General features: G+C 35.9%; 2 protein-coding genes across 4 annotated transcripts in view; one reads left to right on the top strand and one right to left on the bottom strand.

Moving 5' to 3' along the window:
• Positions 1-5: 5 nt before the first annotated feature.
• LOC121388152 (dynein regulatory complex subunit 4-like) lies at positions 6-12,034 on the top strand. Its single transcript, XM_041519388.1, has 10 exons — positions 6-124; positions 1,921-2,034; positions 2,965-3,162; positions 3,647-3,853; positions 5,023-5,283; positions 6,339-6,506; positions 7,578-7,664; positions 8,832-9,041; positions 9,901-9,966; positions 11,016-12,034. The coding sequence occupies exons 1-10, from the start codon at positions 122-124 to the stop codon at positions 11,163-11,165; spliced, it is 1,464 nt and encodes a 487-aa protein (XP_041375322.1). The 5' UTR covers positions 6-121; the 3' UTR covers positions 11,166-12,034.
• Positions 12,035-13,319: 1,285 nt separating this feature from the next.
• The window catches only part of LOC121388325, a 28,627-nt gene continuing 23,480 nt past the window's right edge, over positions 13,320-18,466 (bottom strand). For all 3 annotated transcript variants that reach the window (XM_041519622.1, XM_041519620.1, XM_041519621.1), the window contains one exon: positions 13,320-17,817. In XM_041519622.1, the coding sequence (XP_041375556.1) occupies positions 17,685-17,817 (133 nt within the window). In that variant the 3' untranslated portion in view covers positions 13,320-17,684. The remainder of the gene's footprint in view (positions 17,818-18,466) is intronic.

An 18,466-nucleotide genomic window follows, 5' to 3' on the forward strand; every position in this document is an offset into this window, starting at 1 on the left:
ATCCGGGTATTTGTAACTCGGGACAACCACTGAGTCAATCTTCATTCCTGTTAATGTTATGATTAGTTTTGGTCTCTATATTTTTAACTTTTAAAGCTTTCGTTTACACATATAATCCACCATGGTAAGAGTGTGTTGTAGTTTGCTTTTTTTTGAGTTACGAAATTTCGTTGTTTTGTTTACAAGCCTGTTGCTTCATATATAAAGCTAAAAAGTAAAATGTCTTCAAATGTTCAAAATGTAAAGTTAAAGCAATAATTGTCCTTTTTCCCCCCTATCATATATGTAAATTAGTTGTAGCTATAATCTGAAAAGACGCCCTAAAGTTGAACTTTAGTTACCATATAAAACAATAATAGTAATTGTCACTGTGTACTTCTCGTGTATAAAGAGCTAGTCAAAATGTACCCAAACCAAAACGTAGCTCGAGTCTCCTCCAGTCTCCTTAGTGATATTGACATTGAGGGGAAAGCTAGAGGAAACTATTTAATGATTTGGTAAATCTAAATGGTCGCAAGCTACAGTGTCTAAAATAAAAAATTTTTTTTCCAAAATCTAATGCCACAGAGCATTAGTTTGATTATTCTTGAGTCCAGTCATGACATTAAAGTTACATGTTAATCAGTATCAACCAATTTATTTCAGTTGTTAACAGTTTGGTTCAGACTTTAAAGTCGGGGAAAGAGTTTGACCCATACCCCTCTATATCAAAGGCTCTAAAAACTAACCCAAACCCAATCCCTAAAACTACCCTAACCATTGAAAGGGGGGTACGAGTCGAACTCATGCCTAAAGTCGGTACAATTACTCTCCTACCTTTAATTACTATTTGGTTTTCTCCACTTTTTGTCCAGACAGAAAATGTGAAAAAACACATTACATTGACATGGATTACACATATTAGACTGAAACCATATCGTCTATATCGACTTTGTTACGATTTCCTAGGACAATAAATAACTACAAATAGTCAATCTCATTGATAATCTTTGATAATAACCAAAAAAAATAAATCAATGTTACACCATGCTGCCACAGTGGTTTCCCATGAATTATTGGCTAAAGTTGTAAAGTACATAAACAGTTCATATCAGTTATCCAACAAAACAACAGCGAATGCTTTGTCATTGTGAAAAGGCAACTCAAAATTCAAAATCATTGCACCAATGCGCAAAATAAATTGGCAAAAGTATCCCATGTGCTGTTTATGAATAAGCAATCTTCGAAAAGTAACCTGGGCTGCGTTCAGCCAGACTGAGTGAAAAAACGTCTGCAAGACTGGTTTATGCGCTTCACAGTAAACCAAATGGTTACATTGGGAACCAGTCAACTAGTTCGTGAATGTTAGCCAAATGTTTGCTGGCTGAACATGGGGCTGGTAAGATACCTAAAAAACCTGAAAAGAACCAACAACTAAAAAAACTCAGTAAACAAAACATTTTTGTTTGTTTCTTTCTTTTGAATTAAACTTGGATACACCATTACTGACAAATTGGTTACTCTTCCAGTAAATAGTAAGGGTTGTTTTATATACACTAATCCATATACAGTTAGTAGCATATGACACAATTCTATGCACTAACAATGTTGATAAATGTTTAGAATTGGAGGATTCCCGTGGACTGCTTCCATGGGAATCCACATGATTTTCTTGAATTTTTTTTTAGCCCTGATGTTGATCATCACATTGTTTTTGCATTTGCCATAGTTTGACACCAATAGACGATGTATTTTTCATGCTGAGGTGTCATTAAATATCTAGCTATTCTATTCCAATAGCTGATAATTAATAAATCAATGTGATCTAGTGGTGTCGTTCAACAAAAATAAACATTAACTTTGATTCAGGTGAATTCACTAGATCAGTAAAACTAAATAGTGACCATTGTGCATGTTTTGCATTTTTTCTTTGTGTTTCAGCCTCCGAAGAAGAAGAAGAGTGGGAAGAAGGGGAAGAAAGGTAAAAAGTCCGGAAAGGCGAAAACCCCAACAGTTATTGATGGAATCTCAACGGAGGAGATGTCCAAAGAACAGGTATTTTATAGTTGCACAGCTCATTTGATATTCACACAGGAGTCATGCAGGCATCGAAATAGGAAAGATATCCACCTGTTACCCCACTTCATTGTATTGATATAAACTGCACCCTAATCAGGCATTTTGCCAGAAAATAATTTGAAAGTACGTAATAAAAACAACATAGGTACTCTTCTAGGTGGGTATGGGTTTGTGAAAATGTTTTGAAATTGCATTTCATATACTTTGACACATTTTAAACAGCAGTTCTTTTACTTTAATTTTTCTCAAACATTTTAAACTGTATGACTTCATTAAAAGTCCATGATTTTATGGTACATAATTTTACCCTTCATACCTTCTTTCTTTAAAAAAAACCCTCAACAGCAGGCCATATTATACTTGCTATTTCGAGCGCTGCTGAACTGCTACATAAAATCTGTATAACATCTACATGACATGAAAAGCCATATAGACTTTATAAGCACTATCAATAGCTGGCTAAATTGGCTGAAGTGTGATGGGTCATTCAAGGTTTAAGCGAGAACTCAAAATTAATTAGCAATTTGGCAACTTTGATTAGCACATTCAATTTTCAGTTGTGTGAGTAGGGAATATTTGTTTTAAAACTTTATTAAAAACATTTCTTGTCAATTGAAAATCGATTAGCAAGTACTGTTTAATATTTTAAAATGATGTAGCAATCTCCAAGACCTCTGTAGTGATTGAATCATGATACGGTAATGAATAGACTTGTTCCCAGAATAAAATATAACAAAGTATTGCTCTTTAAAAAATAGTATTATTAGCTTTTTTTGCAAACTTGTTTTGTGATTTAATAATGCCATTATATGTGTCAGAATTCAACTTCACATTTGGCAAATGACAGGTTTAACCATGGTCATCTCTGTTTTGATTATCTCACTTGACAGTTGTTGTTGATTTCAGTTGGAGGAGCACATCATGCGGTTACGAGATGAGCTTGACCGTGAGCGAGAGGAGAGGAACTACTTCCAGCTGGAGCGAGACAAAGTGAATACATTCTGGGAAATCACCAAACGCCAGCTCGAGGAGAAGAAAGCAGAACTGAGAAATAAAGATCGGGAGATGGAGGATGCGGAAGAAAGACATCAAGTTGAGATTAAGGTACGGCAATGTTAATTTATAGATCTTTTAGGGCATTAAAATGTTAATGAAACTGTTTATGCATTAAAGATAAATTTCTGTGTGCTCGTTAAGAAATTAAAAGAAAATTTCTTATTGTTACTAAGTCAGTTGATAAAAATCACCCACTTCAGGCCTTTATTTTCTTCATAAGTAATTTCTGATTATTGTAAAAATTAAAATACCTATTGATCAACACTGGTTGCAGTACTTAAATGTTAATTGTGCTATTCATGTTCAAGTCATTATTTATTTCTTTCTTCCTTCCTTCCCTCTTGCTTTCTTCTCTGTCCAGGCTTCCATCCTTCCTAATCTTTCCTTCCTTCCTTCCTTCCTTCCTTCCTTCCTTCCTTCCATCCATGTTTCTTTTCCTCCTTTCTTTCTCCACCACCCTTTTCCTGCCTTGCTTTTAATGATGTGAAAATGCATTAATTTTGTGTCTGATATTGTGTAATAATGTTTTCAGGTGTACAAACAAAAAGTGAAGCATCTCCTATATGAACATCAAAACAACATCGCAGAGCTGAAGGCGGAGGGTACAGTGTCGATCAAACTGGCGCAGGACGGACACCAGAATGACGAGATGGAGCTCAGGAAGGACAAGCGAGCGCTCAAAGTCGAACTCAAAGAGCTCGAGTTGGCGCACGAAGACGTCATTAAGAATCTCAAAAAGGTAACACAAACATTGCCCATCGGCATGTAAGTCATGGTATGCCGCATGCAATCCATTGACTTTTTAGTGGTGCAAGAGGGATGGGAGTCCCTGGTGAAGAATCTCCTCTGGAGTGGCTGTCCTATAGACAAGGCACTAAAGTCCGAATCACATTGTTAACAACTACGATAAATTATTTTCCTACCTTTAGTTACCAATAGATTTTACTCACATTTTGTCCAGACAGAAATCATGAAAAAAACATTACAATGACACAAATTCCACATACTAGATGATCAACATTTCACTTTTTATCTTGACTTCGCTAAGATCTCCTAGGGCAAAAAGTATGCAATTATCACTGTCTGCCATTTTACTTTTTTAAGGAATACTCTTCATGAGGGTTGGAAGCCTCAAAGTAGGTGACTAATTAACACAATGTCATCATGATTGCTTTGATACCATAACACATGTTATGATGTCGTTAGATTATGTTACATCCTTTCACCCTCTTGAAGAGTATTCCATAAAAAGTCAAAATGGCAGCCGACACAAAATTACATGCTTTTTACCCTATGCAATCTCAGCAAAGTTGATGTAGGTGACATAGTTATCATCTAGTATCTGGAATCCGTGTCATTGTAAAAAAAAATCTTCAAAATGTCTGTCTGGACAAAATGTTGGGGAAATCTAATGGTAAATAAAGGTAGGAGAGTAATTTATCCTAGTTGTTAACAATGTGGTTCAGACTTTAGATAGAGATTTATGAAATCAAACACTATTTTGTCAAATGCCCATTGGACTCTACATTGTGCAGAGATATGATTATGTATTACGGTTTTGTCGTTCAGATTTATGTTTGCACACGCCCATGGTTGAAACATTCTAACAGAACAGGGGATTACTGTGTTGAGTGAAATTATTGATTTACTTATTTGTTTTTGAAATCGGATATTACTTAGATTTGATTGCATTCAGTTAAAAAATAAACATGTTTCTATCAATGTACTTCACTATCTTGTTAGTGTGTGTAACAATCAATTGTCTACTAGGATCTGTGACTTAAAAATATTGAGATATGAATCATATTTTGTTTCTAAAAAAACTGTGGTCTAAAAGATGCAGTCATTTAGAATAATCACTGCAAATATCGGACATGTGGTCAGTCTATATAACACAATGTGTTTTAGACAAATGATGAACAGATCACCGAGCTGAGACAAGACTTTGAGCGACAGGCACGTGAGATCGAGGCCAAGTACGAGAAGAAGATGCGGACTCTGCGTGATGAACTCGACCTGCGCCGCAAGACTGAGATCCACGAGATCGAGGAACGCAAGAACGGACAGATCAACACGCTGATGAAGAACCACGAGAAGGCGTTCAGCGACATCAAGAATTACTACAACGATATCACATTGAATAACCTCGCACTCATCAATACACTGAAGGTAAGAGTTACTTCAATATCACACTCAATAACCTCGCACTCATCAATACAATGGAGGTAAGAGTTACTACAATGATATCACAATGAATAACATTGCACTCATTAATACACTGAATGTTAGAGTTACTACAATAATATCACACTTGATAACCTGGCACTCATCAATACAATGGAGGTAAGAATTTTCTTTTCGCCACATTTATAACAATATGTGACTAGTGTATATTATGTAAAATATTTAAAGAAATGCATATTCATCACATACATCTAGACAGTATCACAGCTGCACAGTTGATACAAGTACAAGAATGGTACATATTCAATGAAATTACACATGTGAAATAAGTCATAAGTGAGGAAAAGGGAAGAAAACGCCCCAGCATTAATTATCTAGCTGATGGGTTTAGTAACCACATACAGGGCTTAAGCTGCCGGTTGACAAATCGCCTCATGTGAATTAAAGTTGAATTTGGGGAATATATTTCATTACTAATTAGCTAAAAAGCTAATTCGAAAATCGTCTGTCATATATTGATGTACTACCATTTATATGAAAGTTGAATTTGGCAACAAATTTTCTAAGCAACTTTGCCTAATTGTTAATGTTTTATGTGCTTCAGCCGTAACCCTACATATGTAGTGACTGTTGTTATTTCAGACTTGAGATGTAACTGTTGTTATTTCAGACATTATGAGATGTAACTGTTGTTATTTCAGACATTATGAGATGTAACTGTTGTTATTTCAGACATTATGAGATGTAACTGTTGTTATTTCAGACGTTATGAGATGTAACTGTTGTTATTTCAGACATTATGAGATGTAACTGTTGTTATTTCAGACATTATGAGATGTAACTGTTGTTATTTCAGACTTGAGATGTAACTGTTGTTATTTCAGACATTATGAGATGTCATAACTGTTATTATTTCAAACATTATGAGATATGGTCATATATTCTGATCAAAATCCCACTTCTGGTTTCTCCAACTACAACAGCATATGTTTATCCATGTCAGACACCTGTCAGATTGTTGTTTTACTATTGATTGTTAGGAACAAGTCGAGGAGATGAAGAAGAAAGAAGAGCGAATGGAGAAACAGATGGCCGAAGTGATTGCAGAAAACAAGAGATTGACAGAACCCTTGCAGAGAGCGCGCGAGGAGGTGGAAGAGCTCCGCAAACAGCTGGCCAATTACAACAAAGACAAAGAAACACTGAGGGTGAGTCAACTCAGAGAGTTTCACAACTTGACAATACCAATAATAAAGCTGTTCATCCTGGCTGCTAGGCAGTGGAAAATAGTTTGAGCAGTTATAGCTTTTTCACTTTTAACTAACACATTACTTAAAAATTGAGATTAAATTGTCTGTGTTGACAGGTCCAAGATATTTCTGGTTGACCTGTTTGTAGTAGCTCACTGTTAATTTTATGCAAAACCATAAAGGTATGTGTGTTTTTCGGCCTATAAGCCGCTACTTTTTTACTGTGAATTGCAAGGTGCCCTTTATAAAGCAGTGTACTTTATTTATGAATTTTACGGTAATAGCTGTGCGTATAAACCAGGCGTGGGGGAAAATAATATTGTCAATCGGTCCCACGTGATGTCATCACTACGGGGGGTGGGAAGAGGAGAAAAAAGAAAGGATTTAAAAATTATAAAATCAATTAAAAGGCGTTATTTGCCAAAGTGTTTAAAATCAAAGTGGCGTATGTATATTTTTATCTTGAATCATGAACACGAAACAATAAACATCAAAACAGGAAAGAATTTTTTTTTTTTGATCACATCAGCGAAAAAACCCCAAACAGATTGTATATATTTTACATAATGGAATAAATAATATTAAAAAAAGGAACTCTGATATATGTATAAAAAGTACAAGTATTCAGTACTTTGTCCTGAAAATTAATAAAAGATGACACCGTTGAAGCGTTCGACAGCTTGAGCCAGCGCATGTTTAAACAAAACAATAACGTTGTTGCTGATTGGATGACATTAAATTTTGACCTCTACTGGCTCTACTGGTGTAGCTATTCTGTTCACTCCCACTTATAACAAAACAGGTGGAAACCTTTTTATAATTTTAAAGTCCTTTATAATTATTGGATACACTACATTGAACAGTCAACAGTAAATACATTTATGGATTATTTCAGTATATTTTATGCTATTTCAAGCAGTTTGTATTACACAAAAGCCTTTTTTTTGTTTTTTTTACAATACCCACTATTAATTTTTTTGTTTTTTTATGACCTCGACCTAAATATTTTAATCACATCTCGTGTTTCAGATGACGAAAGCCAGGTTACGAGTTATGGAGAAAGATTTCAAAGCGCTCAAGTGGGAGCATGAAGTTTTGGAGCAGCGATTCCAGAAGGTACACACTTAGCTTTAAAAATTAATTCACATTAGTCAAAGTATATTTGTATGGATTTTCACACTTTTCCTAAAAAAACATTAATCAGCATACCCAGTTGAGGTAAATGTTTAATCATTGCATTATGTATCCCCCCACGTGACTGTTGTTACGGCTGTTTATGTGATTGTTCATACTCTTTAGTATGTGATGGTTACAGGGAATGGCCTGAGTTTGCTGCCATTGTAAGCTGTTTCCGACGAATAAAATTTTGTTATGGCTAAAATTGCGTACGAAATACAGATTCTTGTTTAAAATATCAGTGTCTGTATATTCAAGGTATTTCTGATTGTGGGCCAAATTAGATTTGGTCTTTCAATAATTTCATACATGTCAAAATATATAATATAAATTTGTTTTTAACCTAGTACATATAACAAACAGCATGATCAAAAACTAATTTAATATACTACCATTAATATTTTATGCAGCAAAAGAATATATTCAGTAGGCAATTAGTCTTTAAAATGCTAACTTGGGAGACAGTTCCTTTAATACTGTTTATATGATTGTTAACTACTATTTGGTTAAAACAATATTTATTGCCGTTCTTAAAACAGTAGCAGTGTGGGGATTGGCCAATAGGCCTATATTAAGGCCTCTCTCAAGATTTTACAATATGAATATTTTACAAGCAATAAAATAAAACAATAAACATGACTTGTTCCACATTTACTATTAACTTGAGGGAATTAGAAGGAAAATGCGGTAAAGACGATGAACAGGTTATTATTTTTACAATTATACATTATTTAGAATTATATGTTATAGTTGAAATAGAAGAAAGAAAAAAAAGAAGGTGACTGGTTAATTAATCTCAAAACATTTGTTATTTATAATAAAGTTCTGGACATATTTGAATATAGCACTATTTTCTTGAAGACTTAAGGTTTGTGTCACCAAACAGTAAAATGTTACAATTAAGATTATGGTAATCTGACAAATGGATATTTCAAACTATGTTATATAGTGGACAAAGGCGTAAGAAATTTTCAGCATCATCAATTGGGTGCCTGCAAGCACAACATGGATTGTCACTACTTATGTATTGTGTGAATTTATGTCCATTTATCTTGCTATTGGTGAAACTGGTGTGTATGTGATTGTCGTACTGTTGGTGTCTTTCAGACAGAGGAGGAGCGTGACGAGCTGTACAGTAAGTTTGTGAAGGCCATTCACGAGGTGCAGCAGAAGAGCAGCTTTAAGAACCTGCTGCTGGAGAAGAAACTGAACGCCCTCGTCGACACACTCGAGAAGAAAGAGGCACAACTCAATGAAGTCCTGTCTGCTTCCAACCTTGACCCCACCGCTCTCACGGTCGTCACGCGCAAACTCGAGGTTTGTTAACTAGTTGTTGACATTTGTAACAGATCTACACCCCACCAAGAAGACACACTGTGTTTAATGGTTTATTTACATTGGTGACAGATCTACACCCCACCATGCAGACACACTGTGTTTAATGATTTATTTACATTGGTAACAGACCTACACCCCACCATGCAGACACACTGTGTTTAATGATTTATTTACATTGGTAACAGACCTACACTCCACCATCCAGACACACTGTGTTTAATGATTTATTTACATTTGTAACAGATCTACACCCCACCATGCAGACACACTGTGTCTAATGATCTATTTACATTTGTAACAGACCTACACTCCACCTTGCAGACACACTGTGTTTAATGATTTATTTACATTTGTAACAGACCTACACTCCACCATGCAGACACACTGTGTTTAATGATCTATTTACATTTGTAACAGACCTACACCCCACCATGCAGACACTGTGTTTAATGATTTATTTACATGTGCAACAGACCTACACTCCACCATGCAGACACACTATGTTTAATGATTTATTTACATTTGTAACAGACCTACACTCCACCATGCAGACACACTGTGTTTAATGATTTATTTACATTGGTAACAGACCTACACCCCACCATGCAGACACACTGTGTTTAATGATTTATTTACATGTGCAACAGACCTACACTCCACCATGCAGACACACAATGTTTAATGATTTATTTACATTGGTAACAGACATACACCCCACCATGCAGACACACTGTTTAATGATTTATTCACATTTGTAGCAGACCCACACCCCACCATGCAAACTTTAGTGTTTTTTAATTGATGTATTTACATTTAGAGTGTTTTTAAATTTTTATAGGATGTTCTGGATTCCAAAAACAGTGCAATCAAAGATTTACAGTACGAACTTGCTAGAGTTTGTAAGGTGAGTTACATTTTTGTTATGTGTTTCTCATATGCAATTAAAGTACTATTTCAGGAAATGAACATACTTTCTAGTTGAGGGTATTCTGTAGCCTACTTAAAATAAACAGTTAGTTCTTTTATGTTCATGTCTCCATATTTCTAGTACTGTTGTCTATAGTAACTAAACATTTTACATGTAGCTTATTTTTAGTAGATATATCATTTTGTCATTCAGGACATGTTCCCAACCTAAATGTTGTTGGTTTCGATATGCAGATGACATCCGACATTGAAATCCATGTGAAATTGCTCAATTTCAAAGGAAGATTTCAACAAAATTTTCGGATGAAACTTGCTACATTATTCCATTAATAGCAATTGAACTTATATGCACCATCCCACAGACAGAATTCATTGGTAATGTGTTTGTCCGATGTGCAGTGGGTAGTAGGAGCGATCATCCTCAGATGACCCATTTGCCCCATTTCTTCCCATGAAGGCAGTGTCCGATCAAAGACAGTGGTGTGTGCTGTTCTGTTTGTAGGAAAACTCATAAAAGATCCTTTGCTGGTTTTTGGTAATAGTAGCCCGACTGCTTTTTGGTAGAAGTAACATGTTGCAGCATTAAGTTTTCCCTTTCAGTCAAGATAAAGTATCAAAATAACCTCATATTAGACCCCAATTATCTGAAGTTTAAAAAGTTAAAGTTTGTTTTGTTTAATGACACCACGGAAGCACATTGATTAATTAAATTAATCATCGGTTATTGGATGTCAAACATTTGGTAATTCTGACACATATATATATATATATAGTTGTCAGAGGAAACCCACTCCATTTTTCCTAATGCAACAAGGGATCTTTGATATACACTTTCCCACAGACAGGAAAGCACACACCACATCCTTTGACCAGTTGTGGTGCACTGGTTAGAATGAGAATTTTAAAATGCACTGAGGTATCGTTAGCCAAATGTTCTTTTTCTTCCCTTGGGTAATTTTCAGCATCAATTGCACTGTCTGAGAAATGTGTCATGATCTGTTTGTAACATCTTGTCATGTGTTTCAGGCCCATAATGATCTGCTGAGGACGTACGAGGCCAAGTTACACGTGTTTGGAATTCCAACGGAAGAGCTCGGCTTTAAGCCACTGGAATCGACCGTCGGAGGACAGACGCTCGGACAAGGGGTGGCCGGTTTAGTTTCTGCACCAACATAAAGACTGGAAGTATCGGCCAGCCAAATATGAACATTTCATAAGAGTATTAAATACAGCCACGGTTATGAGAAACGATGACGTCCTAGATGTGAATTGTGTTCCGTCCAGGTGTACTGAAGGCAAATAGACGTTGGTCAGGTTGCATACATACATTCCGTCCATGTAGTGTTTTCAATAATTTTAACCCTTTGGAGAATTTTTTTTTTTTTTAATATATATATGTAAAAAGTTGATTTTATTAGCACTCTTTAATTCATCTTATACAGATGATTTAAATTTTTCATGATCCTTTTTGGTTTTAATCTATGGAAGCCATGTATTTTAATGTAATTTCTTTTTCATAAAAGTTAAAACATGGAACCAATTTTGACCGATTGCCCCTATGCAACTACATGTATCATCTATTAAGCAGTGTTTGGCTTTTTAATTTTCGTCAGTATACATAATTGATCAACTCTGGCAAGTACTGAGGGTGGTTTTATGTGTGGGTTTTTTTATATCATGGTTTGTTAAAGATCATCTCTTTTTAAATAAACCATCATCTTCAGACCTCAGAAAGAAATGTGTGTATTGTTACTCCCAGCACATTGCTATTGTAAGATATTTCTGACTAATTTAATAACGAAAATTATATATTAAAAAACATGAAGTTCGTAATTGTATGTACCTATGTGGTTTAGACTTACAAATGTGTAATCAGTCTGTAATAATAAAATTGTAATACAAAATGTCTTTATTTTTCCTTCCTTTTTCATAAAAGCCACTTAAAAAACTTTTAGAATAAATGTGGCAAACATAATATTATTATGTCTGTAAATAACATGTATTTATTGCCAAAATTGTGTATACTAGTAAACTATACTTAACTATATTGAATTTGCTTTTGTTTGTATTTCAAGGATAGAACAATAGTACAATACTTGTCAATGTGTGTGTGTGTGAATGTTTTTAACACGAGCCGTTCACTGCATCGTCACCAGCCTCAGTGGTGTTGTGGTTAAGCTATCGGACATAAGGCTTGGCAGATAGTGGGTTCACAGCCTGGTACTGGCTCCCAGCCAAAGCGAGTTTTAACGACTCAGTGGGTAGGTGACCACTACACCCATTGAGCCTTGCGGAGCACTCACTCGGTGTTCAGAGTTGGTATCTGGATTAAAAATCCCATGCCTTGACTGGGATCCGAACCCAGTACCTACCAGCCTGTAGATCGATGGCCTAACCACGACGCCGGTCATCTCAAATGACTACAATTAAATGATGGTTTCATCACTAAAGATTTGAATGATAGCTACCAGTGATCTATTTAAAATTGTGCGACTGTAAGAATATACATTTTGTACTCTTACCGAGATGAATAGAACTTGCAACATCGTTTAATTATGACTTCATCAGTATTTACTGCTGTTCTGATTATAAAACAGGAGACCCATGGGCCTAAAGTGTCACCAGAGTAAACTTGATCCCATGTACCAGAATGCACAATACACATTTTCTCGGGTATACAATGACCAAATTCACAATAATAATTGTTTTTTCTGTTGCTAAGAAAGCTCCAAACAAAATTTGCTTGGAATTAGTCAAGTAGTTTTGGAGAAGTTGAAGAAATTACATTTTAAATGTATTTCTCTATAGAACTAGAGAAAATTTCACCCCCTCCCCAGAGACAAAAATGGAACGACATTCCCAAATTGGATAAAACAATCTACAAACCTTTACATATATCAAAACTTGTTTGGTTACAGCATTTCTAAAAGTAGAGAAGATATATATTTTTATATTAGTTTAATTTTCCCCATTCCGGTGGTCCTCGAGCCCCTGGTGAGCCAAAATTATTGAATTCACAAATTTGTTTCTCCAATAGCTAAGAAACCTCGCAAAATTTATTTGGGGAAAACATGTTGAATGTGAAATGTTGACACACAACAATGTACGAAAACTATATCTCAACAGGTTACTTGAGCCTTAAGCTCCGATGACCTACAAACTGAACCCTGGATATTTAACACTTGGCAGGGGCAATAATCAGCTTTTAAACTGTCTCATCTTCAGTCCTTTCTGAATTACTTAGCCTGCAACTTAACTTACCGGGTACATGTAACTATTTAATTTGTAAAACAAAAATAAAATTGTATATTTATCAATCAATAAAGCTCAACCATTTCTATCATTTATTGGCAAAAACTCCACATGAAATACCGTAATCCTAAGAACAAGTGAAAAACAAAAAAAAATGTATTTCAAACAGTTGCAAGTTAATAACCAAAGTTCAAATATGTATTCCAAGTCTTGTATTTATTTCACTGTAGTTCTAATTACATTATATTAAAAGCTACGACCACTCTTCCCCTCTCTCTGAGTCGTGGAGCCCTTTTTGGGATGGTAAAAACCCAACGGGTCAGCCAAGGTGGTTCAATCTTATGGACCAAGCACTTCAGGCAAGTGCTCTACCGAACAGCCAGGTTTCAAACATTACATAACTCACGACAACTACCATAAGTTCTTTTCTCCCCATGTTTTGTAAATCAAGCCGTAACTCTCCCTCCCCCCCCCCCCCCCCCCCCCACCAACCCCTCGAACACTAAGACTGAGAACTGAAAGTCTGCAGTATAAAACAAAAGTGTCAAGTATTGACAGGTTAAAAGTACTGTGCGCGGCCATGTTTAGAATCCATACAATACAATACAATACAAAATGCTTTATTACCATGCTTACATATGATGTATACATGGATATAAAAATACATCTACATATAAACACAGTTTGGTGACCAAAGCCAGTTTAAGGATCCGTGGGGCCTATAGCACAAATAACAGTTGGGGGGGGGGGGGGGGGGGGGGCCCCTTCCCAGGATATATATTTTGCAAACCCCTTGGAGAGAAGGAAAAAAATGTCTTGGAGAAAATAAATGTACACATCACCGCAGGGCCCCTTGAAGTGTGGGGCTGTAGCACATGCTACATGTGCTACATGTGCCCCAGCAATAATAAAGCTAATAAGACTAATGAACGACTAAATATATACATACATAAAACAAAATAAAACAATTTATAGTGATCGGTCTGCCATTACGAGAGTGAAATTCACATAAAAATACCTTTTGACAATTTGATCTAAGGTCAGTCTTTCTTTCTTAAAATGGAACACCACCTGTTTTCTACAAAAGTACATAACTGAAATGTTTTTCTATATCTTATGCATTCAGTAAAGTTTAATTTAATAACCATCAAAATTATACACACTTGCATGTGTTTAATTTATTCGCTATGCTTTTGTATTGGCATGTATATAGATGCTTTATTTAAGTTCTTAATCATTAACCGACTTCCATCTACTTTAATATGAATGAACAATCTTTAAATGAGGTTAAATTATCTGAGATACTGATTTTGCTTTCACAAAACGTTCTAAATAAGTCATAAATACTGAAATTGCATGTCAATGTTGTGTGAATTTCACTCCCTTAAAGGGAGTCCTGAGTTTACAACCATTGTAAAATGTTTCCAACCAATAGAGCCTTTTCGATGATGTAACATACAAATTAAATACATTTTCTTATTTAAAATATCAGTGTTTGTATTTACAAGGTGTTTGTTGTTGTCCTAATGCTTGTAGTAGCCCAAACTATTTTATCTCCCAATAATTTTGTACGTGCGAAAAAAATATAATTTATATATCGCAAATTAAAGTAAACATTGAGTGCTACAAGCATTAGTATACGACCGCAAAGGCGCAAACATCTTAAAATGGCTGTCATCTATGGACAATGTCATAAACTACTGAGCGACAGTCGGAAAAAACGTCTATATCACAGTGATAAACTCATAATGATAACTTTATCAATACAGGCATATTGTGGTGTTAATTTGACTTGTCTGGTCTTAAAGCCAAAACCACTTGTCCTGGTTAAACGAATAACTGTAATGGTGATTAGGGCCTCTATAAGTCCAACATATTGGACTCAAGTACTCAAGGGTCTAACTCGACCCGGACCCGAGTACCTGACACTTACACTAGATGATGATGAAACTAAGGAATGAAGAAAAATAGCATTATACATCTTAATTCCAGCGCTGAACATGGATGCCAAATCATGCCATTGTATTGCATTTAGAAACCGGTTGATATGTTCGGTGTTGTGTAAAAAGAGAAACTAGTGAATGATCATATAATTATTGTGTAACTTATATTGTTGATTATTTGCTACTGAAAATATTGTCCTACATTGTCCACTGTATTATAGTTGATCATTGTATTCCACCTTGTACGGGTACTAGAGTCCTGTGAATGGACTCAGAGTTGTGCTAGACTCGTCCCGTGCCAGAGTACTCATGGAGACCCAACTGGTGATGTGCAGCCATGCCCACGTGATTTTAACACATCCACAGTACAGATGAAAACATTTCATCATGTGTGACTATCACAAATAACCAATCAGTTGTTGAATCACAACACTTGCATAGCTTTAGTTTTAAGTTGCTAAACCCCATTATAACCACAACTCTCAGGTATGGCTGTCATGTTTTCAAAATTTTCTAACCATTTCAACGGAACCTATTAAACGAAACGATACTGTTTAAAACGGCCAAATATTTAACTATATAGTAACTACATGTATGTGTGATCATTATAGATACCACATTTGATAACCATAACAAAATCACTAGGAATAATACAGTAGGCCTATATGACAATTGTTTCTTAAATATGTATACAATACTTCAACTCTCCAGTATCAATTTTACTTTGAACATCTTGCTAGATTAGAAATGTTTTGTAGGGAAGCTTTCATCCATAATCAGCACTTAGTATCAGTGGTTTTTTATTTGGAGAAAGCTTACAATACCATGTGGAAGTATGGGATTTTAAATGACCTCCATGAAATTGGACCTACAGGTCAGCTTCCTGGTTTTATTTCTCAGTTTTTAAAAGATAGATCTTTTAAAGTTTGGGTGGGATCGACTTTCTTTGATACTTACCCACAGGAGATGGGTGTACCTCAAGGTAGTATCCCGTCTAACTTTACTTTCTGTGAAAATTAACAGCATCACCAAGTTTTTAAAACCTGGTGTCAGTTGCTCATTATATGTCGATGATTTTCAGATTTGCTACAGATCATCCAAAATGAGTATCACTGAACATCAGTTGCAGCTTTGTTTGAATAAATTTCATCAATGTGCAACTGATAATGGCTTACGGTTCTCAAAGTCAAATACTGTTTGTATGTATGTGTATCTGCAGGAAATAGGTCTCCACTTAGATCCACAGTTGTTTATGGATAAAAATCCAATTCCAGTTGTGGAGGAGACCAAATTTCAGTCTTCATCTCTGAATATTAGGCCACACCCACGTGACCACAACACTCAAGTATTTTCAGTCTTCATCTATGAACATTAGGCCACACCCACGTGACCACAACACTCAAGTATTTTCAGTCTTCATCTATGAACATTAGGCCACACCCACAAGACCTCAACACTGTGTGTTCAATCTTTTATCACTGAACATCAGGCCACACCCACAAGACCTCAACACTTGTGTTTTCACTCTTCATCTCTGAATATTAGGCCACACCCACATGACCACAACACTGTGTTCAATATTTATCGTTGAACATCAAGCCATGCCCACAATACTCATGTGCTTTCGATCTTCATCTCTCAACATAAGTCTACACCCATATGGCTGTAACGTGTCTTTTCAATCTTTACATTAACACTGGTGTGTTTTCAATATTTATCTTTGAACATCAACACTGGTGTGTTTTCAATCCTTCTTTGAACATTAGGTTACGCCCACAACACTGTTTTTATTCTTAATTATGGTTATCACTAATAAACACGAATATGTCTCTTCACTTTTTCATACAATCAAGAAACTGTCCATTACAAGAAGCTGTTGTATATTTCATCTTCATTCACTCATTTCAACTTAATTTCATGCTTATATCCAATTAAGGTTCAAGCACGCTGTCCTGGGCACACACCTCAAGCTATCTGTCCTGGACAGTGGGTTAGTTGTCAGTGGTGAGTGTGAAAGAAGAGAGAGTAGTGGTCTTACATCTACCCATGGAGTTGTTAAAACTCACTCTGGGTGAGAGCCAGTACCGGGTTGGCGGCTGTGAACCCAATACCTACCAGCCTTATGTCTGATGATATTTAATCTTTACCTTTGAACCATGGGCATCATCTATATCCTCAATGTAATCACAAACAACCAATCACAGAATGTTTTACTTTGTCTCAAAGGCAACTAGCTTTCCTATTACAAGAGCTGTAAGACTTGTATTTTCAATTGTTGGCACTGGCCCACAAGTTTGATGAACGACATTAGGTGATGCACCAATCACAGAATGTTTTACTTTTAAAGACCGCTAGCTAGCTGTCCAATCAGAAGCACTGTTGTAGTTTCAGTCATCGTCCCATGGGCTGGCTGAAAGATATTAAGTGATACACCAATCACAGATTATTTTACTTTGTCTCAAAGGTAGCTAGGTGTCCAATCAGAAGTAGTGTTGTAGTTTCAGTCGTCGTCCTTGGCCCGTGCATCAGGTGACAGACAGTAAGTGACGAGGAGGATGAGCATAAGAACAGCGATGGCGTACATCGCCGTGTATGTGTGGTTTGTCCTCGTCTTCAATGCAAAGCCAATATAGCTGAAAACATAACAACAATATATTATCACAAACAAAATCAAATACTGTAAATCAGGTAATGTTCGCGAGATGCTGATATTTTACGACTCTAAATATAAAGATACATACAACAGATTGTTCTAAAACAAATTCTGTGTGATTGATTTGTGGTGACCTAACTGAACACACAACAATGGTCATTGCATGTTTTGTCTCAAATTACCTTGACATTTTCAACAATCTGCTCATCACTGAGACTGGCAAATGTCTCAACCTATTCATCAACATTGACAAACTCATCAAAGTCCATTCACAGTTCATTGTTGATAGAAAACCTGCATGTTACGTCACCAATGAGATCATGTAATGCTGTCGTTTCATTGTCTGGTGCTTCAAGCAACTCTGTGTGAGGCTCTCGAGGAACAACCTCTGTGTGAATCAAACAGTTTTTGCTGGTCGTGGCACTCACAATGCCCCAGGCTTGTTTCACCAAACGAATGCCGTCGCTTAGTGGTAACTAGAAATCATTACCAGGCCTGCAGTAATTAATCCATGAATGAAATAAATCGAATGCACCTATTTGTCACGTGATCATCAGAATGTCATATGTTCCTGAACCGTGAGTGCTAATTGGGCATGAATACAGCGGCTACCCAAAGCGGTAGTGGAT

This window comes from Gigantopelta aegis, chromosome 14 (genome assembly GCF_016097555.1).
Source record: "Gigantopelta aegis isolate Gae_Host chromosome 14, Gae_host_genome, whole genome shotgun sequence".
Taxonomy (NCBI): Eukaryota; Metazoa; Mollusca; class Gastropoda; order Neomphalida; family Peltospiridae; genus Gigantopelta; species Gigantopelta aegis.